The sequence below is a fragment of the Balaenoptera borealis genome, assembly GCF_965194805.1.
Source record: "Balaenoptera borealis genome assembly, chromosome: 13".
In the NCBI taxonomy this organism is placed as follows: domain Eukaryota; kingdom Metazoa; phylum Chordata; class Mammalia; order Artiodactyla; family Balaenopteridae; genus Balaenoptera; species Balaenoptera borealis.
This window is the reverse complement of record NC_138870.1, coordinates 86816818-86839796: the sequence shown is the minus strand read 5'-3', so window position 1 is coordinate 86839796 and position 22979 is coordinate 86816818. Positions and strand designations below refer to the sequence as shown.

Below are 22979 nucleotides of genomic sequence, written 5' to 3'. Positions count from 1 at the left end.
ACCCCTGCGAGATCTGTATCCTATCCATGTGGGTGAGCCAAACAGTAACTAGGTGCCGTAGTCTCCTGGCTCACAGGTCAAAAAAGCTCCATTCTCAGCTGAGAAGTCCATCCCTTACATCGCTCCACATTATAAACTCTCCCTTCCACTGCTCTGGACCATCTGATCACCAGAAGATGGTGGAGAAGAGTGATTAAACTTGGGCTTTGGTATCAAACAAAACTGACATCCTAGGTTCACCAACCACCAGCGGAGAGCCCTTGGCGAAATAATGTAACCTCTCAAGCCCTAGCTTCATCAGTAAAGTTGGGTTAACGGTACTATCTACCTCATCAGGTCATTAATGCGCATGCAATGCTTTTCACATGCCTGCACAAAGTAACTGTTGGACAAGTGTTAACTTCTGTCATAACTGCATGAACAAAGTACGTGACCTTTCAAGTCCTGGTATTCTGCAAAGGTGCAAAGAAAAAAAAAACACTCTAAAATGGGAACTAATAGAAATTCACATCCAGTGGCAAACATAAAGGAAAATAAAGACAAAATAGAAAGAAAATAAAAACAAATAGAAACTTCTGTTTGGCTCTAAGAACACCAAAAAATTTCTAATGATCAAAATCTGCAGGTGTCTCTTACTAAGAGCTAGACTTTAAACAAGCCTTAGAGGTACTATCTATGACATCAAAAGTACGTAAATCATCTGATGCACGTTGATAACTTAATACATTTTTGTTGAATGAGTGAACGAACAAGTGAACAAATGAATATAAGTGACTACATTTTAGTGATTAAGTAGAAAGAATGAGAACTAAAGAGAAGGTGAAGAAAATGAGGAAGGATGAATAAGGAAAGTAAAAAGCTCTCAGGTCTCCTTGGGGACTCTGTTGACAAAAAAAGAAAACAACAACTTGAGGTTTTAATCTTTGGAGTCAAAACTAGCATCGTGCAGAAGGCACAAGATGAGAGACCAAGAAGTACATAATAACACCTTTGCTGCTTCCTGGTCCTAATTTGCAGCTGAGGCTGGAACAGGGGGCTTAGCTGAGATGTGACCCCAGGGAGCCACCTTGAGTGATGGAAAGGGACTAGGCACAACCTGGTTCACAGAGAACACAGTAGCCAGAGGATGAGTCAGGGAGCAAGCACCACAGAAATAGCTTTTAGGTGAATGTGGCTGGAAGGTGTGCTTGAGGGGGTGAAGGCAGGTTAATTCTTTCTCTTTCCAGGTGACACAGTGCCTCTCAATTTCTAGTTGGGGAGGGGGTGGGTGGTGTCAGAGATGAGTCCCAAAGTTCTGGAATATCAGGTCTAGTGACTGAGGTCCAGACACCTCTCCAGCACCAGTGATGTCTTCTGCATCTATAGAGCCCAGGCATTCTGGGCTGACCCAAAGGCTCTGTCTCCCGGGACACCAAGGGAACCACCTGTTCTCAATGCAATTATTTTTGTGATGTTTACAGTATCAGCCCCCATCTACCAACAAGAAAACGAAGTCTCAGAGGAGAAGGAAAGGTGGGCCAAAGAAACATCCAGGAGGGGAACAGAAGGAGGGGACGGAAGCAAGTCAGCAGATGAAAGGAAAGAAGAAAGAGCAGAGGAGGGAGACTGGAGCTAGAAACTGAACACAGGCAAGAAAGGAAAATGGAGGAGAGAAGGACTAAGACAGAGGCAAGGAGGATGAGAGAAAAGCAGACAGCGAGAAAAAAGTGGGAGATGCTATAGAGGAAATGAAGAAAAGTAGGCCCGCTTGAGCTAGAGAAATCATGTGACAGAAGGAGGAGAAACGGAGAAATGTGGAGAAACTAATAAACGTGGAGAAATGGAAAAGGAAAATGTCATGCCCAAGAAAGTCCAAAGAAAGAGAGTGGCAAGAATGAAAAAAGAACAAAAATTATGAAAGAGGCAAATAAAACAATTCCCCTCCCCACCAAAAAAACAAGTAAAATAATTAAAATAAAAATCAAGGCTTTTATATGCATTTTAAATTTTTGTGTGAATTTTACAAGAATTTCCATGTCAATATATATCCAGAGTTAAATATTAGCCCCAAATTCTCAGCAAGACTGAATTGTGTCATAAAAGTTCCCAGATTTCCTTTCCTACAGTGTCATTGGAGGCTGCATTTCTTAGTCAAGCTCGGGCCAAAGGGCACCCAGTATTTGCCTAAAGGCCCATGAGGCCTGAGAGCTTACCTATGAGAGGAGGTCACTGAACTTTTTTGTGTGCACTTTGGAATCAGACATAAAAGATGTATTAGTGTGATAGGGCTGCCATAATAAAGTGCCACAGACTAGGTGGCTTACACAACAGAAATTCATTGTCACACATTTCTGGAGGCTGGAAGTCCAAGATCAAGGTGTTGGCAGGGTCAGTTCCTTCTGGGACCTGGGAGGGAAGGATCTGTTTCAAGTCTCTTTCCTTGGCTTGGAATTGGCCTTCTTTTCCCTGTGTTTGCACATCATCTTCCCTCTATACAAATCTCTGTACCCAGATTTCCTCTTCTCATAAGGACACCAGTTATATTGGAGTAGGACCCATCATAATGACCTCATTTTCACTTAAATATCTGTGTAAAGACCCTATCTCCAAATACAATCACATTCTGAGGTACTAGGGGTTAGGACTTCAACATATGAATTTGGTGGGGAACACAATTCAGCCCCAAATCAAAGACTTCTGATGTTTGACTACTGCCTTGTGATTCCATCACCTATAAAGTTCTCTCCCTCCCTCCCTCTCTCTCTCTCTCTCTCTCATGCACGCACACAAACACACACACACACACACACAAATCTAGAGTTTTAGACCTGAAGTCCTATGAGTTTCTGCTCCATGGAAATACTAGGGCCATGTTATGTTAGAGCTGCAAATCATTTGCTTCAATCCCTTCATTTTGAATGTAAGGATACTGAGATACAGAAATGGGTAAAGACAGGCTTGGGTTCTAAGCCACCCTCCTCTGGCCAACAGAGAACAGCACACAATCAACAGGGACTAAGAAAGAATTCCAAAAGGAAAAGATAGGGCAGAAATGGCCACATGAAGTCTGCCACTAATTTAATATTTTCCATCAGAGGGAAGGGGGTGAAAGAGCGCAAGAGCGGTAGATTTTCCTGAGGGTAAAGAAAAGTCAAGTAGAATCACAGAATTTGAGTCTTAGAGATTTTCTCCTTCAGCTTCCTTGATTTAAACAGTAGGGTTAGGGTCTTCATAGATAATAAAGCAAAAAGCCTCAAGGTCATTCAAATTGTGAATTATAAGAGGTGAGAGAGGGTGCAAGAGAGAAGTGCTCAGCCAAGCAAATGATGACACTTGGGGTAAGAGGATGACAACCAAGAAGTGAAGCATTTCATCGAAGTAGCCTACTTTGAAGATGTCATGGTATAAAGGAACATTCATTCTACCTGTCCTTCATGCCCCAGCCATGCTTTCTACTTCAGGATCATCCTTCCTCCATGGGTCACTGAAAACCCAGGATATATAATATATGGATATGCCCAAGGCTCAAGCCAGGAAGGAGGAAAAGGTCTGATCACAAGCATGTCAAAGCGCCACATGGGAGCCAAGACACTGCTGTTATGGTTGCAAAGTAGGTCCTGGCTTATTAGAACAGACAAAAGCCAGGCTGGTGCCTGAGCCCATCTGGCCAGCCACCTTATTCAGGAGATGCCCAGTTCTCCTGCTGATACATACATGCTTTGGAACCAGCCTCAGGCATAAGCCAATACCTACTGTTTCTACCACCTGAGAGTAACCCCGCAAACAGTGATGGCTTTTCAAGGGACCACAGTTTGGTAGAAGAATTAACAGTTCATGTCCTATGGAAAGATTTCTTAGAAGATTATCCCTTCCCTTTTTCCTTGATGACTGAATCAATGTCAGTTATAACACAGGGCTTTGGATAAACTATAGTTATACCCAATGATGAACTTCATTCAAGAGAATGTAAGGCAAAGACTTTAAAAGAAAAAAAAGGAATAGAACTTTCTAGTTAAAGAATGCTTAACTACCAGACTATTAGTTAAAACCCACTTCTTTTTGCAATGGGTTTTATCAACTCTAAAGCAGTCATATTGAATGCCTACATGTGATTTCTCAATAATATGAATTAAGTAAACAGGAAGAATCTATTGTTGTCTTTCCATCTTATCCCTTCTAGAATCAGTCCTAAGCACCTAGTGATACATGGCATATAATGATGGATGAAAGGATGGATGGACAAGTGAGTGATATAGGGAGGGGAATAGTATTAGAGACATAGACCATAAAAGTAAGTAGCACTGCTGAGATGAAATAATTCCTTTTGTCCTTGCATAAGACAGTGAGGCAAGTGCAGCGTAAAAAAGGGAAGGCAGAGGAATTGTGCTTGCACAAGTCTTGCATATTTGGAATTTCCTACTCTAGCCAAAATTGAAATCATTCAAGAACCTACTGCTAAAGGAGGCAACTGGCTGAGTACCTTATGGTGAATGTTATGTTCCTATTCGTCCCCTCAATGCTTTCTTGAAGTGGGCAGAGTATTAAATATCATTTAAAAGTCCACTGTTGGGGCTTCCCTGGTGGTGCAGTGGTTGAGAGTCTGCCTGCCAATGCAGGGGACACGGGTTCGAGCCCTGGTCTGGGAAGATCCCACATGCCGCGGAGCGACTAGGCCCGTGAGCCACAATTCCTGAGCCTGTGCGTCTGCAGCCCGTGCTCCACAAGAGAGGCCGCGATAGTGAGAGGCCCGCGCACCGCGATGAAGAGTGGCCCCCACTTGCCGCAACTAGAGAAAGCCCTCGCACAGAAACGAAGACCCAACACAGCCATAAATAAATAAATAAATAAAATTTAAAAGTCCACTGTTTCAAATGTTTCTTGTAGGGCAAATTGATGATTGTGTGTAAAACTAACAGGAATATGTAAGGAATCATGATCCTTAAATTGTTGAAAATATTTTTATTGAGTACCTATGATGTGCAAACCTCTGTACAAGGCAGGAAGGAGAATTATAAAGATTGGAGAGACAATAAAACACAGTGGTTAAGAGTACAGAATCTAGAATCAGACTGCCTGGGTTCAAATTCTGGCTATTTCACTTAATAGCTGGATGGCCTTGGGAAAATCATGTAATTTACCTGTGCCTCAGTTTCCTTATCTGCCAAATGGGAGTAATAATTGAATCTACTTCATAGAGTTGTGAGGATTTATTGAGATTGTGTGTGTGTGTGCGTACAAATATATATTAGAGTGTTTAAAATGGTGCCTGGCACATAGTAAGCACTATTAAGTTTTTAGTTGATATTATTTTACTTAGTTCTTAAAATTAGAGCCATCTGAAAAAGAAATAGGTCTCCTCAAGTAGAAGCGAGGCTCCTATCAACAAAAACTTCCAAGCTCAAGCTTACCAACACTTTCTAGTGACATGGTAGTGTGTTTCGAGCATATGATAGGAAAAGAGAACTCGATGACCTAAGAATCCTTCCAACCCAGAGAACCCCAGTTCTATGAATTATTCCAACTTCAGTGGAAGCTTTGCTGTCCCACGTGAAGAACCGTTAACTTTTATTTTGAGGTCACAGAATGAACTTCCAGAAAACCACCATTTTTCTCAACCAGTTAAAATCAAATGTAATATGTGTTTTCATTTCATGGTGCCTGAGGAAAATTTAATTGTAGCATGAACTCCAGCTCTTACTAGTTTAAAGTAAAATTGCCAAAATAAATTAAAATGTGGGATATTTCCGGCCTCACACAGCTTCCGGGACATTTCAGTTTCTAGGGCTGCCGATCCAGTGCCTCTCACAAACATTTGATCTTCTTTCAAACATCTCTTGAAAACAAACAAAACCTCATATAGCTTCTAATGTGCGTGCTGTTAGGATGTAAGGGTGGAAAAGAAATGAGCTCCCGAAGAGCCCCTCCCCTACTCTCTCCTCCATCTCCTGACTGTCTCCCTCCCACCAATCACCAACAGGAAACAATGTTTTCTTAAGTAATAAACTTTGCAATTTCTCAAGTCCACTTGCATCCATGGGGGAAGATGAGGTCTATTGTCTTTGTTTGCCTATGTGAAGGGAATAGGGCTTTTGGCAATATTTACTAGAAAACAGCGAGCTGACTTTTAATCCAAGGGCAAAGTTGATAGTCTGGAGTTAAAGTGGAAGCCTTTGGTAGCAAGGAAAAGGTAAATCATTTTAGAGGAAGCAGAATGCCATTTATGAGGTTTGAAATATCCACTATAGAATTCCTCAGTGATTAAAAGCCCAGCTACTGAATCCTTTGAAAATCAGTGACAATATATATTGACTTAGGCAAGATAAGTTAACTTTTAAAGAAGGAACAGGCAAGGTTAGCAAAGGTTCTTCAGTGGCCACTAAACTTCCAGACCTGCAAGGTCAAAATCAGCTTCTCCATCCTCAGAGGCCTAACTGAAATCTGAGTACCTTTCCCTGATACCCGTCTATTTGGGACTCCTTCTTTAATGGGACTCCTTTAACAGCCTTAGTGCTACCTCATTTTTATCTAGCAACCAAAAGAGATGGTTTAGAAATATATACTCACATTTAAACTCAAGTAGAGAGAAATAGAAATTGAGAACAGCAGTGAAATTATGAGAGATGTGGGACAATGGGTCTATGAGTCCATGTCTGGTACTTCTAGAGAGCAGAAACTTCTCACCGTACTAGGAACTCAATCATAGCTCAATGGGCCATTGCTAGATAAGTAACAAGAGCTAGAAAACATTTTCTAAAATTTCCATCTATATTTTATTCACTAATGTGGTTACAGTTTTAAGACCCATTGGTCAGAAAACTAACTCTTTTGAAAAAGTAGAGGTTTGATAGAAATAAGAATGCTAAAAGTCCATCCAACTAATTTTAATTCTAGATACCCTTGGTGGTAATTTACAATCTGTAGTTAACTACAGCAAACAGTTTTGAAGGGAAGGAGATTATTTTCTCTCCTTTGCTTTTTCTCTGTGTGCGTGTGTGTGTGTGTGTGTGTGTGTGTGTGTGTGTGTGCATGAGCGCTGGTATTCACATGCCAAAATTCTTACAAAATTCTGTGTAAAATATATAAACATTCACATGGAGCTTTCTGTCTGGACAGCTCCAAGAGGTCATGTAATAAAAGACCAACCAGCTCCGCCATCCATGAAAATATGATGCGCTATTTTCACAGCTGTAGGTAACAATTATGGAAAGACAAAAATTCTAAATGATTACAAGTAAGACCATGGCAGGTTGAGGGTTGGGTAAAGATTCCTAATCAGTTGACGATTGTAGACTTGGGAACATGTGATATTTATGTCATGGTATGAGTGTGGCAAGCTTGAATCATTCATGAGGCATTGGAGGACTAGAAAAAATGAAAAGTATAAAGGAATCAATAAATATATAGCATTATTTTGTCAGTATTGGTTGACCAAGGCCACGATTGGACGGCTCTGGTTTGTCTCTGTCAGTAATGATATTTGTTTCCCTCTTCAAAAAACGCTAGGATGGAAGTAAAAGTACTTTTGGCACAATGCAATGGTTCTGATTTTTTAAAAACTGTATACACGCATGAATTATTCTTGCACCATTTTCTGTCTTGGAAAAGCACTGGCTGGCACCATCCATGTTTACTCTTATATGCTGAAGGCTCCCATCAACCTCAAACAGATGCAAATCACTTTAACTTGTCATAGTGTTATTTTGTTCATCCTAAAAGTTCAGAAGATCCTTCCAAACTTGCAAAATTTCTCTCAATTCAGTGAGGAGGAAAATTCAGAACACAGTATTTGAATGTTCTGCCCAGATTTGTCACACACACAAAGAATGAGTGGAAGAGGGCAACACCCTTTCCTACTAATCCTCTGAACTCATCACTATTGCATTGAAATGACTCTAAAAGGTAACAACCCTGAGCCTTGCACCTCCCCAGAATATTATAATATAAATTACCACATACATGAGTTTAAGTACTCCAGCATATGTTGTATGTCAGATGAAACAATGCCATTTTGGAGGCTTAAGAGAAAAAGAATAATCAAATCCAGTTTTTAGGTAAAAATGTGCTGAATCTTTAGTACATATCAGTGAAATTGCTAGAATCTGGTGTTCCACTTTTTTAAATACCACAACATTTGAACCTTTCAGCAATTCCAAAATCAACTCCCTCTGGGAAAGATAGTGTGCTTAAAGTTTTTTTTCTTAATTTAAAAATGTAACACAAACACAAACAGCTAACTAAACAGGCTGCCCATATAATCAACAGTTTAAGCAGCTCTGAAGTATTTTACAACATCCTTCAAGACTATTAAAGGCAACATAAATAACTATTGCCGGCAAGGGAAAATACCCTTCAGCTTTTTTTTCCCTTTCCTTTTTTTTTTTTTTGTTTAATTTTTATTTATTTATTTATTTATTTATTTATTTATTTTTGGCTGCATTGGGTCTTTGTTGCTGTGGGCGGGCTTTCTCTAATTGCAGTGAGTGGGAGCTACTCTTCATTGCGGTGCGCGGGCTTCTCATTGCGGTGGCTTCTCTTGTTGCGGAGCATGGGCACTAGGTGTGTGGGCTTCCATAGTTGTGGCACACGGGCTCAGTAGTTGTGGTTCGTGGGCTCTAGAGTGCAGGCTCAGTAGTTGTGGCGCATGGGCCTAGTTTCTCTGTGGCATGTGGGATCTTCCCGGACCAGGGCTCGAACCCATGTCCCCTGAATTGGCAGGCAGATTCTTAACCACTGTGCCACCAGGGAAGTCCCTCCCTTTCCTTTTTTTTTTTTTTTTTTTCTTTTTCAGGCTTTTAAACCATTTTGGTAGTGATTTCTTACATCACAGATAGAAATACTTGAAACAGAGTCAGGTGGTATCCTTTGAAAAGTAAGAAAGTTGCCAAGACAGGATAATTTGTGAATAATTATGGGATAAATATACTCCCTAAACCTGGGGATTCCTAGGGATGTACCAGTCACTAGAAAAAAGAGCTATACATCTGCTATCCCAGCACTCAAGGGAGCCCTGGGCACCCAGTAAATAACTACTCTTTCACCAGCCAGAGAAAGGGCAGCACCCAAGCATGGCGTGTGCTTTGACAACAGTAACTATTTTTTAAAAGGCAATAATAATAGCTGTTATTTATTAGGCATATGCTCTGTGGTAAGCCCTATCACAAATCACCTCATTCAATCTTCACTGTTAGCCTGTAGGGCAAATGCTATAATTACCCGCATTGCACAGATTAGAAAACTTGGGCTAAGGGCAGCTAAACGTCTTGCCAAGATCTTGCCCTAACAAGTGTTCAGACCAGAATCCAAACTCAAGACGGACTCTAGCGTGTTAACCATGCATTGTGCTCTCTCTTCTGCATTTCTTCGCTGATATTTACTGTACTGCAACCCGCCAGTTGTAAGTTCTGAGACCGGAGGGGGCTCTGTGCACAGCAGGAAGTAGGAAGCCACGCAAGGCTTGCTATGACCTGAACTCTATTCCACCACTCCTGCAGGAAATTTAAATCAATTTAACAAGCGTTTCCTGGTTTGCCACTTTGCTCAAAGCAACATGCATCCAGGGAGGAGACAGAGGTGCAGGAACAATGCTACCTGCCCTCAAGGAGCTTACTTTTTAGTGGGGAAGTGAACACTTACATAATTTATCCCACAGCACATCAATGCTCTAACAAAGGTAGACCCAGAGTGTATTCTGACAGCACAGAAGCCAGAACAGACTGTTGTTGCCATCAAGTTCGCAAAATAGATCTAAACCAAGGGCCCTTGAAACAGTAGGCTCTCTTGCATACAACTCTGCCAGGTAAATGTGTAAGGGTGATCACATGCAATCATAACAGTATGAGGTGGGTGCTCTTACCCCACCCTTTCATTTTACAAAACAGGAAACAGAAGGAGAGAAGAATGTAGTGATTGTCAAAGGTCACACAATTCTGTGCTGGGAGCTGGGATCCAAGCTAGGTATGTAAGCCCAGGACCTCCGAGAAACATAAATGAGACTGGGTTAAAGGAGCAAGGATTTCATTAGGGGAAATGCCCATGTGAAAAGCAATAGGAGAGGATCAGGGAAGCCTGAACAAGCCGTCAGAATGCAATGCAAGTCTGACCCCAATGAAGCAGAGGAAGAGAGACAGTTGGGTGGAAGCATCCTAGACTGCTGAACAGTCTAAGCAAAGTTCAGCAAAGCCACTGAGGAGCCCTTGAGCCAAAGCTGGCCAATAAAAGAGTCTTGTGTTTCCCAGAAATTGGTTCTGCCTTGGTTTCCCCACCATACTCTTCTTGAGCTATGGGAGGGGTGTGCCAGGCCCATCCACTATGGCCAGAGGAGACAATCATACTGGAAACAGTGTGCATTCCCTCTATAACCACATAAAAGATAGGATGAGGTCTTTCCAGAAAAAATAAGTAAAGAAGAGGCTGAGCAAACCAACACTGTGCCCAGACTATACATCTCTCCCTTTGTTAAAGAGGCAGTTACTCCACCAGGAGCATACGTCTCTTGAAAAGTGCACTTTGTCCTTTGGTTTTAAAAGTCACATCCCAAAGCACTGAGTTGATTGCATGACACTCACTCTGCTTGGCTCCCACAGATGAAAGACTGACCTCACTCTCCTGGAATTTGAACTTGTAATCCCCCAAAATAACGAGACATCAAAGTTGATGTTGAGACATCTAAATCATCCTCTACAATTTCACGTGTCTCCAGGCCAAACCAGAAAAATAGCTAGAGCACATCCTTTTCAACAGGTAAAGAGCTGACATCTGGGCCATCTCTTCAATCATCCACTGCTCTTTCTTTTTTCCATTTTGCCCTGTTAAGGAGAAGGTCAATGCTCAGTTAGAACTTTATGCTGTACAATAGGCTGCTAACATTCCATGATGGACAGTATTTGCCTAGCATTTTTTATAGGGTGCCAGTCTTTTCTTAGAGTTTATGTCATACAATACTTAACTTGTTTGCAGTGGGTGCAGATGGAAACAGAGTCTATTGAAAACATCACTGCTCCCTCCCGAAAATGTAAAGGGCCTATTATCATCCTTCTTTTAGATTCTGTCTCTCGGGCAAAATCTCATAAAGATAGGCAGGGAGAAAATAAGGGCTTATAACATCCACAGGGTTAGCTTTTGTTAAATGAATGCTGTGCTACTAGACCTCTATCACTAACCATAAAAACAGGACTCAGCTCATATTGTGATAAGGGAGGGCACCCACTTCCCTAGAGTCTTGCCTTACCCTCCAAACCAGCATCTACCACCATTTGGGATCATGGGCAGCTCATGACATTATCAGTTATTGTTACTGGAAAGAGATGTGGATTTTGAGGCACCAGATACTGTCCTACCTCTTAGAGAGGCAGTATGGCAGAGTGGCTAACTGGTGAGCTCCAGAATCAGAAGGGACTGATACAAATTCCAACCGTGGTCACATCTTCACTCTAAGAAATTAGGAAAGTTGTTTAGCTTTTATAAGCTTCATATTCCATAAAGGTAAAATGAGCAAGGCACTAGTACCCATCTCCAAGAGAACTATGAGAATTAAATAAGAGAATGTATACAATTAGCACCTTATAATACAGTGTCCAGCACATACAAATGTTCAAGTGATAGAATTGTTATTCTTTTATTAAAATAATAAATTATTTTACTATTAGTTCTAGGTCTATCGATTTGTGCCTATGTGACCTCAAGCAAGTCCCTAAATCTTAGGGAGCCTCGGATTGTGAATGAGACAGATGCAAACAACATCTCACAAGGTTGTTGGGAGGGTTCACTGAGACTACCGTGTAAACTGTAAAGTGTGTGCAAGTTTTAATCCAGATTACTAGTATTGCCATTGTCATTAGCTCTCAGCAATCTTAATCCAAAGGTTTGTGGATAGCTTTCCTTTGGAAAAAACCAAGAGCTAGGATGTGCTAAGAGATAACGGGGGAATATGAATGACCCCTTCAGGGCAATTTCCAGCTTCCTAAATACCTGTGTACGGTACACACTGTGTAATAAAGTATATCACTAATTAACCCCTATCAAACCTATTTCCTCGTGAGTTGGTTAACCCTTCCTTCAGAGGGTAAATTTCCTCAACCAACCCCAGTGAGCTAAAGGACCAGCATTTTTTTTGTAAATAATCTTACCTTCCCTGGTGTCAATAGGAAACAGTATTTACTCACTACTGTTTTCCTTTCAAAAATCTGTCTAGTTGCATACTAGAAACAGTTTCAGCTGGTTTGTTTGTCTTGGACAAGCTGTTGAAGTGAAAAGTTTTTGCTTGGCTGAATGTGGGACAGTTTCATAACCCCTTCAAGAAGTGCGTTGAAGGTGGGTGCCAGCTCCGACGGCTGCTTCTAACATGTCTCCACTTGCCACCCATTGTCAGGTGGCCCGCGTCATTAAATTAAGACAATGAGCAAAGCAACAGATGCAACTGAGACTAAATCCCTGAGTGCTTTTGTTTTGTCACTGTCATTGTCTGCAACAAAGAAGTCACATGTGAGAGCCTGGGAAGAGAGCCAAATGCAAACCAGACGACATCCCAGCTGGTTTTGAATGGCCTCCACCATACGCCTGTGTGCATGGGAACCATGCTGCTTGGAGCAGTGTCAGCTTTATCAAGTGAGTTTCTGCCCATGACTTTGCTGCGATGCCGAGACAGACCCAGAAGAAATAGGCCAGAAGATCCCTCCACTCAGACTTTACACTTTAGACTTCTGCTTTGAGGGAAAAAGAATCTCTCTGTTGGGGAAAAGAATAAGATCTATATGGCTGGCCAAGCTAACCCCAATACTTTTTGCTACAGCCCTCATGAATTTGAAGAGGGAAGCATAGAAGATACTTGAATTTTTTCTTCTGGAAATCTGAGATTAATTTGGCTTGAGAGGAAGACTGGAGATTAAATACCTCATGTACTTTCTTTTTACTTGTTACCATCTCATTCTGGAGCATTTTCCTAGTTGGGGCTTTATCCAGATTCTTAAAAATCTTCTTTTTCTAAGCAGGCATGCCTCTTAAACAGAAAAAGAGGTAAAACCCAAGTTAGGGTATTTTTAGACCTGTTGGTTAATTTGGTTACTAGTTTGATAGACTGATAGTGTCCTTAATAATAGCGATTGTGGGGTTTTGATGAGCCATATAAAATCAGCAGGGTCTACTGAGAACTGAACAGGAATGTTTCAAGGAGTTTGGGACAGTAGTGTCTCTACTCTGTAGCCCCATATGTCTTTCTTCCATTTTCTGGAGAACTCCTTTAAGGAAGCAGATTAAAAGGTAAGACTAGGAAGGAATACAAACTTTACTGTTAGCTTAACAGCAGATACTTTACTGTTAGCTTAACAGCAGAGCAACAAATGTGTGTTAAGTGAACTTGGTAGAAGTTGTACGACATTTGGGGGAAAAGTGGCAGGATTTTAAACAATAGTATTTCAAGCTATCCTATACAAATGCCCAATTTCTCCCCACAAAGTTTTTTTCAGTGGCCACTGAGCTAGATTTTTTTTTTTTTAATTGTGCCAGTTTGGTTTTGTTTTTTTTTTAATTTTTAAAATTTATTTATTTATTTATTTTTGGCTGTGTTGGGTCTTCGTTTCTGTGCGAGGGCTTTCTCTAGTTGCGGCAAGCGGGGGCCACTCTTCATCGCGGTGCGCGGGCCTTTCACCGTCGTGGCCTCTCTTGTTGCGGGACACAGGCTCCAGACGCACAGGCTCAGTAGTTGTGGCTCACGGGCCTAGTTGCTCCATGGCATGTGGGATCTTCCCAGACCAGGGCTCGAACCCGTGTCCCCTGCATTGGCAGGCAGATTCTCAACCACTGCGCCACCAGGGAAGCCCTGAGCTAGATATTTTAATAAACATTTTTACACAATGATCTTCCTTCTATTCAGTAGGTACAAGATATTTTGACCATCAACTTACAAAGGGCTAACTTGCTTTTATAAAGGTCTTGGTGGTAACTCTAATGTTCCAGGTAGAGCTGAAAAACATGTGTAAGAAAAATTATCAAATCCCTATGGGTCTTAGTCAATAGGTACAACTTCCAGGGACTGGTAGTTGATACTGCCCCACCTTCTTCCCCTCTCCAGTTCTCAGGGCTGAGTGAGCTCCAAGGTCCCTTACAATGATCTCTAAACTTCTAACAATGATTGGGTGATTGATCATTTCCTTAGCCAGAAGGAAGAATTTGGAGATTCCAGTTACCATGGTGAGAATTCTTGGTTTTGGTCTTGATGGGAAATGTTCCCAGGAAAAAGGACACTGAATCCTTGAACCTCACTCTGTACCAATAATTATCTATTACATCCTTCTCTAAGGGCCTCCTGACTAGAAGTAAAATCAAGAGAAGCAGCACCTGATGTTTATGCATGCAAATGTTATTTCCTCCCAGATTTTATTTTACATCTTATTTGTCTAAATTAATGTTGCTATTTAAGTATATTCAAGGATAAAATAATAATTACAGAAAAAGTATAATGACTTGATTCTTCACATTATCAGAGGGTCCATTATATTCATTCATTCATTCAATTCATTCTATAGCTATTTATTGAGCACCTGAAATGTTCTGGGCACTGCTCTAGACATGGGGCTGTAACAGTGAACAGAGACAAGTCCCTACTATCATAGGGCTTCTAAGCAAAACTCAATATTCCTTGGATAACAGAATTGCTTGTTGATAGGTGAATGGTAGCACCAAAGCAAGGAATCCAGAATTTTTAATCCAAGAATGGTTACTTTCCAATAAAGATGAAATAATAATAATAAGAGTAAATAACAATTGGTAATACTTACGTAGTGCTTACCGTGTGCCAGGCCTATTATAAGTGCTTTTATGTTCTAATTCTTTAATCCTTAATCCTACAACGTAGAAACTATTATTATCCTAGTTTATGGATGAAATTGAGACACAAGAGATTGTCACTTGCACAAGTTCACATAGCTAGAAAATGGAAGAGCTGGATTTGAGCACGGCTTAGAATGTCTGTGATTTTATAGATTCTAAATCAACTACAGAAATTCCCAATCTTCTACTTCTAAAGCTCTGCCTCTCTCCAAAGGAGATAAAGAAAAAATGAAAAAGAAATAGCTCCTTTTTACAAAAACTAAAACAGAACAAAATGCAATAAAACAACAAAGGATGATCCCAAAATGTGATTTTTTTCCTCACTAGGAAAAGATGTTCCAGGCCAGAAGACTGAATTTTAAAGGATCTCCTTCCTGTCAAGGAATCTGTGATAGTAGCTGATGAATAAAAACACATTTTTGTGTAATTATAAAGCAATCTGTGGTTCCCATGCCATCAAGGATAAATAGAAGTAGCCTGAGTGAGGTTTGGCTAAACTAAAAACTACAGGCCCATCTACTTATATGTCTTTCTCAGAAAAACTTGGCCCAAGCTGTCTGTTAAATTGAGTGGTGAGGCACAGATATGAAAGGTTGAGACCCAATGTTAGAAATAGATAGGTAGGATACAAAAAACTTCATCAAAGTAATGTCACTTTTTCTCCCTTATTTTTAGGAAGTACATTTGAAGAACACAAGTAGAGGGAGTGCAGGAAACAAGAACTACAGAATGTAGGAAGACTTTCCTGAAGAGTGAAGAATGACATGCCACTGGCAGGATCCTTTGCTCTGCACGAGTTACCTGTTAAACACCAGAAGACCTACCAAAAAAATAAGTTTGATAACATTTCAAAAGATGGGCATTCCCCCCAATGAAATACGCAAGTAAACATTCCAACAATGTCTTTAGGAGTGATTGTTAAAAGCTTTGCACCTTGCAAAAATGGTCCTGGAGTTGGTAGATTGCTGTTGATCCTTTATCAATAATGTTCTATAGAGAAAATATATATATAGATCTTAGTCCCTGCCTCTCAAGAGCCACAAATGCATGGGTGTATATAGATCCAGTTGCACTACATTTGTCTCTGAATCTTGGCTGCTAGAGACATTCATTCAGCAGCCTTATCTAAGTGGTTTATTAATTTTTTTATTTGCACTTCTTTCTACGCAACACAGGCTGTTTGTTTTACAGTGTCTGGTAATCTTGTTCGTCTATCCCTCTCCCCCCTTCATCACCTTTTTATTTGCCAAATTTGGCCTCCTCAATAGCAGCAGCAAGCAGTCAAATAGCACACCAATTTTTAACCCACAAGATTCCATCTGTGGCATTTGTACCAAATATAAGTTGGATGCATTTATTTTAGACACAAAGCTTTATTTTTTCCACATCTTGCTAAAAAAAATGCAAGTAGTTGCATCTTTGAGGCCAATCATTTTAGGCATATGTTTTAAGCATAGAAAGTCTCAAACTCTGAATGGCTCCTTCAAATGATGAGTTAGTGTGCGACCTAATCAGTACTTCTCTCTTTTTATTTTTTCCATATAAAGCACTATGTAAATTTAGCATGTCAATAATACAGGATGTATCAAACAGTATGTAAAACTCTGTTTTTTAGTACAATGGTGCTATTTTGTAGTTTGTTATATGAAAGAGTCTGGCCAAAACGGTAAAAGGTGAAAGCAAAACAAGAGGAAGCCTGGAGCCAAAGGTGACACAGAGGGGAAGGGTACTCAAAATTTAACCACTTGGGAAAGAAAAGTTCCCCAATTATGCCTTCCAAAAGAAATAAGACACAAAGTCCACTGATGCAAATTTGATTGGCGAGTCCAGAGAGGAGTAGAAGAAGCAAAAAGCTAGGAATTTTAACAGTCCTGGTTTCTTATTCTCGCTGAAGAAACAAACATCTGCCGACTCTGTCACGGACTCACCACCGTGTGACCTTGGGCAAGTCACTTCACCTCTCTGTGCCTCAGTTTCCTCATCTGCAAAATGGGGGCAATATGTCATCTACCTACCTCACAGGGGTGGTATGAGGATTAAAAAGATAAAGCTCCAGATTTTTATCCTGAGTTGCTATGAGGGCGTCAAGATCAGAGCCCTTGAGCTGCTGGGATGCAAGGAATTCTATGAACAACTCATTCACAGCATAGCTAGAAAATTGATAAGCTGAATGCTCCTGACATGCCAGTTCTTGTCAGTGAAGCTATCCAACTAACTATTCAACTAACTAGTTGTTAAAGGCTAACAGCTCAATCTCTTTTAAAACACTTTTCAAAATAACCTAGAAACATTTGATCTGCAATTTGATTTTGAATTCTGCATTTGGATTTAAGAATACAAAGTGAAAAGAGAGGAAAAGAAAAAAGGAGAAAAACAAAGATTTCTCCCAGCGAAAAGATGATTATTCCATTTGCTAGCACTTACTGACTCTGCCAGGAAGTTACTAATAACCCAATAATACTTCTTTTAATATTATAAATGATACTCTATTCATTTTGAAAAACACTTCTTTCCGCTTTTCAAGTAATCTAAAAAAAGTCCCAAGATTTCAAATACTGAAATAATAACTAATAAAATGTCACGAATTTACTTTCTTTAATGAATTTTGTTCTTATCCTTGGAGATACTGATATATACATATACTTTTGGTTAAAGTATGCTCGACTAGAGTTGCTGGTTGAAAGACAAACATTTCCTTCACAGCTAGAAATTTTCCCTCATGTCTGCTTAGAAGAGTGGCCTCTAGTCCTCTGTGGATGTGTCTTATCCATTCAATTGAAAACTGGTATCAAGAAAATCCAATGATGAGGACAGGTCCATGCTGACCTAGAAAATATTTCCTGTCTACATATCAAGATTTTCTTATTAAAACAATGAATCATCCATCATTCAGATCTTTTTATCTGCCTTAGAACTTTTTGGTGAAAAGCAACCAGGCTTGATTATTTCATGCAAATTATATCCTTTTTATTCTTGGAGAGTGTACATGCAAAACAAAAATAACATCTTTAGTCTTCATCCCACTGGTTCACCTCAAAGTTCAGAGGCCAGAAAAAAACAAGATTTCCTGGATCTCTGAACATATGCAAAAAGAAGGCCTATTTAATGGACACCTCTGGTCAGCCAACTGGTATTTTAACCTTAGTCCACAGTGTTATTTGAATTTAGCACCCCTGGCATGCAGAGCTATGTTCTGATCACTGTGGACAGATGTAAAAGAAACCACAGGTAATTTTGCCCTTCATCTGTTTTCTAGACATATGGGTTCTATGGAATGAGATGCTGGACCCATTTTCCCAAAATGGCACTCTGATTTTTATTTCTTATTCCTAGTGTGTATCTTTTAAAATTACTAACTACGAACAACACTTTACATGCAACCTTCTGCAGACCTGTAAGTTTCCAGACATAGTTGAATACGGTAATTCTAAGAGTGTCTATGACTTATTTGATTCACTTAATAATTCTGTTCACAGCAAAAAATACCCCAGTGAGGAAAGCTTAAATATGCGAAGTCATATTACCCTTCTTAACTTTTTCTAATACATAGTCCTCTCCAACTGTATCACAAATCAGCTAATTAAAAATTAACTAATTATACTAACCCACTATCTTATTTTCAAATGATTTAAAACTAGAAGACAAATTGCTGTCAACTCCACAAGTCAGCTGATCACTATATACTACAGCAGAACTACCTGGTACTGACAGAAGGAAGCACAGAAAATCTTACAACTCAAAACTTTATAAGCTTTGCTTTAGAATTTTGAAATGAGGCAATATCAAGATGTTTATGAAAGAGCTATAAATACTGGTAAGAATGAGCTTTTAATTTATGGGTTGATTTCCAGTTTAATTGACAACACTGAATACCTAGGTCAAATTTCCATTCCCACTTCCCCAAATAGTATAACTGTATTATTCGAACATTTTAAGATGAGGAAGCTCCACTGAAAAAGTTAAAGCATCTTTCCATCAGGATCCACTCTTCTAGAGATAAAGAAAAACTCTCCCAATACCCACCCTACACACACACACACACATAGACACGTGCACTCACACACTCATCCTAAGAGTCCAATGGAATACTGGTAAGAAATCACTTCCTTGAAAAATCTTTAAAAAAAAAAAAAAAAAAAAGCCTGGCCTCCCTTGAGAATCCTTCCCCTCCTTGGAATGTCAGTGTTTGTGTAGATGAAACCATCTCATGCACTATGGCTTCAGGGTTTCTGTTATTAGTTTATGCACTTGGGAGAATGCTTAAAATGGAAGATGTAGCACATTTTGCTTTCCCATTTATTGTTTGGCCAGCTATGCCAATGTGGTGCTATTGTTTCTTTAAGAAAGTACTTGACTTAAAAAAAAAAAAGAAAAAAGAAAAAAAAGAAAGCATAGACATATTTTTTTAAAGTATGAAAAAAACAATTCTTTAGATAGATGGCTTAAGAAAATAGCATTAGGTCTAGTCACCACCACCTTTCAACTTTATATCACTCACAAGTAGTGTACTGTTCACCAAATTGTGAGTTTGGGGGTGCAAGGGCAGAAGATGGAAATTTTTTTAAGTTAGAAGGCTCCATTATTTTGTTGGCTCTCAAACTCAATAAAATTAGCAATATACTATCCAATATGAACATCTTGATTCAAGAGCATGGAGTATAAATGGGAAAGAAAAAAAAAAAAGACCTTATAGGCAAATGGCAGAACTGAAAAGATGATTAAGTTACTCATTGTGTGTGTGTGCGTGTGTGCGCGTGTGTGTGCATGTGTGTGCGCGTGCTCTCTGCTCTAAAACAGATATTCAGCAAGTGGAGAAAATAAAAACAAAAAGAAAAATGCATAGATTCACCTGCTAAAAATAGCTTCTGCCACATCCCCCTTGAGTAATTCTTTGGAGTTTACTGGTTTATAGAAGATATTCTCCCTTCACCTAAACATCTCAAAGAGCAGTAGCTCTCATAAAAAGCAATCACTGATCTCATTGGGAAGTGTTGGCAAGTATTTCCTTCTGAGATGGGGGTTATCTACTGATAAGGAAAGAGGAATTTATGAGAAACCGTTGAAAGAGATGGCTAACAATCTGTGAAGATATTTTTGTTTTTGTTTTGTTTTGTTTTTTACTTTATACAGTCTTTATGAATATCTTAATGTTCAAAAATGACTTGGTTTTTTTCTTCTTTTTTTATATTGGAATGAGGGATGATAAGTTAAACCCACATAGACTCTTTAAAACTATAGGCTAGATAGAAATGTATGTTTGACTTGTTGAAGCTATAATCAGACTATTTAAAATGTTTTTGCTATTTTTAATCTTAAAAGATTGTACTAATTTATTAGAGACAGATCCTATTTGGCTCTCTTCATAAGAAAGAGCATTCCCACTCAAATCACCTGGGCTTTCCCATCAATGTTTTCGAAAGATAAATCTGATTTATGCATCATTATGGCATCATTTACTTTGAAATTTTAAAATAAAATAAGCGCGATTCTTTATGCCCCTCTCCTGCAATGCTCATAAAGTCCAGAATCTGAAGGGGCAAAAACAAGAGGAAAATTTTGTTGATTCTTTGTTTTTGGTTTGTTTGTTTGTTTTCAATGCTAGTGTTTAATCCTATAGTACATATTTGCTTATTGCTATGTTAATATTCTAAAAGACTTTCCTGTTAGGTATTAGAAACTGATATATAGATATCTTTTTTGTGTGATTTCTATTTAAAAAAAAAAAGGAGATGAGAAGACTGTCTGAGCTTTAAGTGCGTATGGTACAGGATAAAGATACAAATTTAAATAACCAAATCCTATCTGGAACAATACTTTTTGTAGGAAACCTCTCACAGATGAGACAGAGGCCCAGGGAGTTTTTGAAACTGACTTTTTTCCTCTTAGTCCTTATTCATTTAGTATCTGCCTCAAAATTTTGTAGAGGGCTGACCAAGCTGAAACCCTAGAATTAAAGGGGCCTCTTTTAAAGCATACATTTCACATGTTCCTTCTTAATTTATGATGCCACATTGATCTTAAACACGGTCACTGTTTCTCCCCATTCTTCAGCTGTCATTGATAAGGTCTTTCAAGAAAAAACAACTTAAAAAGAGAACACAAAAGTTCAAATGTTACTGCCCAATTGAAATGTAAGTTAAGATAGAGATATTTTCTCCTATTTAACCCCTGCTGAATCACCTGTCACCTTCAAAATGACCTTCACAATCCTTAGAATATTCCTTTTTTTAATTGTCCAGCCCTACTGTATCTAAAAATTAAACATTACTCATTTTCTTTTGCCCAAAATGCACTGAAGTAAAAGTAGGAAAAATGAAAAAAGAACTCGAAAATCCCTTCCAAACCACCCATTGGCCCCACTCACCTACCCATAGCAAAGTCACTACTGTTAATCCCTTAATCTGATTTTGTTTGGGTATTTATCTTGTACCTGCTGCTAAACACACTGCAGGAGGGACTCTGAAACCTCAAGCCACCTACTCACATCTCTTATCTGTGTCTGTGTATTATTAAAATGTCTATTCAAATATCAAAAACTTTCAAACATCATGTAGCTTGTATTCAGTTTATACAAAGGCCCCAAATACTATGTCAGATCTCTTTTTTGCTGAGAGAGCTAATGAAGTGTGAAAACTGGGATTACATCATGTGTTTTGCTTCATTTGTTTTTATCACATTTAGGCCAAGTGTGATAAATAAACTTACAGACACTGAATTAATCTTCCCTGCTACTTTGAAACCAGAAAATAATCATTGGTCATTGATTTAATCTGTCTTAGTTCAAAAGCATATTTTTTATTAAATTAACTCTGATTGTATTTGAAATTATTATTCAATTCATTTATGGCAGAGGAATATCAATCCTAACGACTTCTAAAAATGTAACTAACTGAATCATTATCTGACATTTACTGTTTAATAAGCATATTTTGAAAATGTATGGCTAGAGCGTCATAATAAAATGATATATCTTTCTTTAGTAATTACATTAAAATTAATCATGTTTGATTAATTAGTTCTTTTGGACAATGTTGGTGTAATGTGTCATTCCTTAAGAATTCTATTGTCATGTAGCATTTTTACTAATTAAGGTCATTGCAACAAATAACCATGAAAACTTACCCAGAAAATAAAACTAATCATACACCAGAATGGAGATATCTTATAGAATTTACGGATTATATTTAAAAATAAATGTTTCAAAGAACTTGGACAAACTATGTAAGAGATATATGAATTGTACAGTAGGTGCATTAACAATAAAGCAGGTTTAAGTAACCCATCCCCACTTACCATAACCCAACAGTGAGTTATAATCCATGACAAAGCGTTTGGGAAAAGGTTTTCTATCACGTAGGGTACATAATATACAAGTAGCATTTAATACACTCCCAATATCGAGAGATGTTATAAGAATGTGATCTCTCAACACTGAATTTCTGTTTCAATAAATCTTTCTAATTCTTTACTGAATAGATACTGCGAATATCAAACTCACAGTAGCATTTGTGGAAGCACAAAGTGGAAAGATTAGTGATTTCCCTCTTGTTGTTTGAAAGCATCTCATTCTGTTTCCCTTTTCTTAAGCCGTCTGTGAGTTATTTGGAAAGCTACCTAAATGTAAAAAAGGCTCATGAGCTTTGTACTTGACTTTAAGGAACTAATAATATTACTAAAGTTTCCTGTATCATTTTCCCACGTGGGGCTCACCATCACGCCCAACTTCACCCACTCAAAGTCTCCATGGTTCTCCCTAGGACCAACAAGAGGACTAACCTCCTCGTTCTGTTTGAGCTCTGCATCGGACCTCCCGTGGCCAAAAGCTTCTAACTGCAGGACGTGCACGCGCGTGCGCATGCGCATGCGCATGCGCATGGCTAGCCTGGGGACAGCCTTTTCACTAAAGGTTTTGTGGATGTTGAAGTGAGAGGGCAGAAAGATCTCAATCATCACTTTCATCTTAGTAAGATTCCCTTCCTCTCTTCTGCAAACTCTCCCAGGAATTACTTCCTATCCAACCCTTCATCCTCTCCCTTAGAAAGAACCCGCAAGAAAATTCTGCTACTTCCTCCATCACAGCTTTGCCCATAGTGGGGATGGGGGCAGGCCCGCTCACCTTTTATCATTGTATATGCCCGAAAGTTGTTTTTTCCTAAACAGAAGAGCAATTCTGTCCC

At 39.2% G+C, this 22979-nt stretch overlaps 1 protein-coding gene and 1 long non-coding RNA gene across 4 annotated transcripts in view; one reads left to right on the top strand and one right to left on the bottom strand.

Moving 5' to 3' along the window:
• LOC309608954 overlaps positions 1–22979 on the bottom strand; it is a 1139914-nt gene that overhangs the window by 830752 nt on the left and 286183 nt on the right. The gene's annotated exons all lie outside the window — the stretch shown is intronic.
• IGF1 (insulin like growth factor 1) overlaps positions 1–22979 on the top strand; it is a 152873-nt gene that overhangs the window by 61825 nt on the left and 68069 nt on the right. The window contains exon 4 of one of the 3 annotated variants that reach the window (XM_082349687.1): positions 15478–21827. The exons of 1 other annotated variant lie outside the window; for it this stretch is intronic. In XM_082349687.1, the coding sequence (XP_082205813.1) occupies positions 15478–15537 (60 nt within the window). In that variant the 3' untranslated portion in view covers positions 15538–21827. One more of the 3 variants, XM_082349686.1, reaches the window with a different exon arrangement.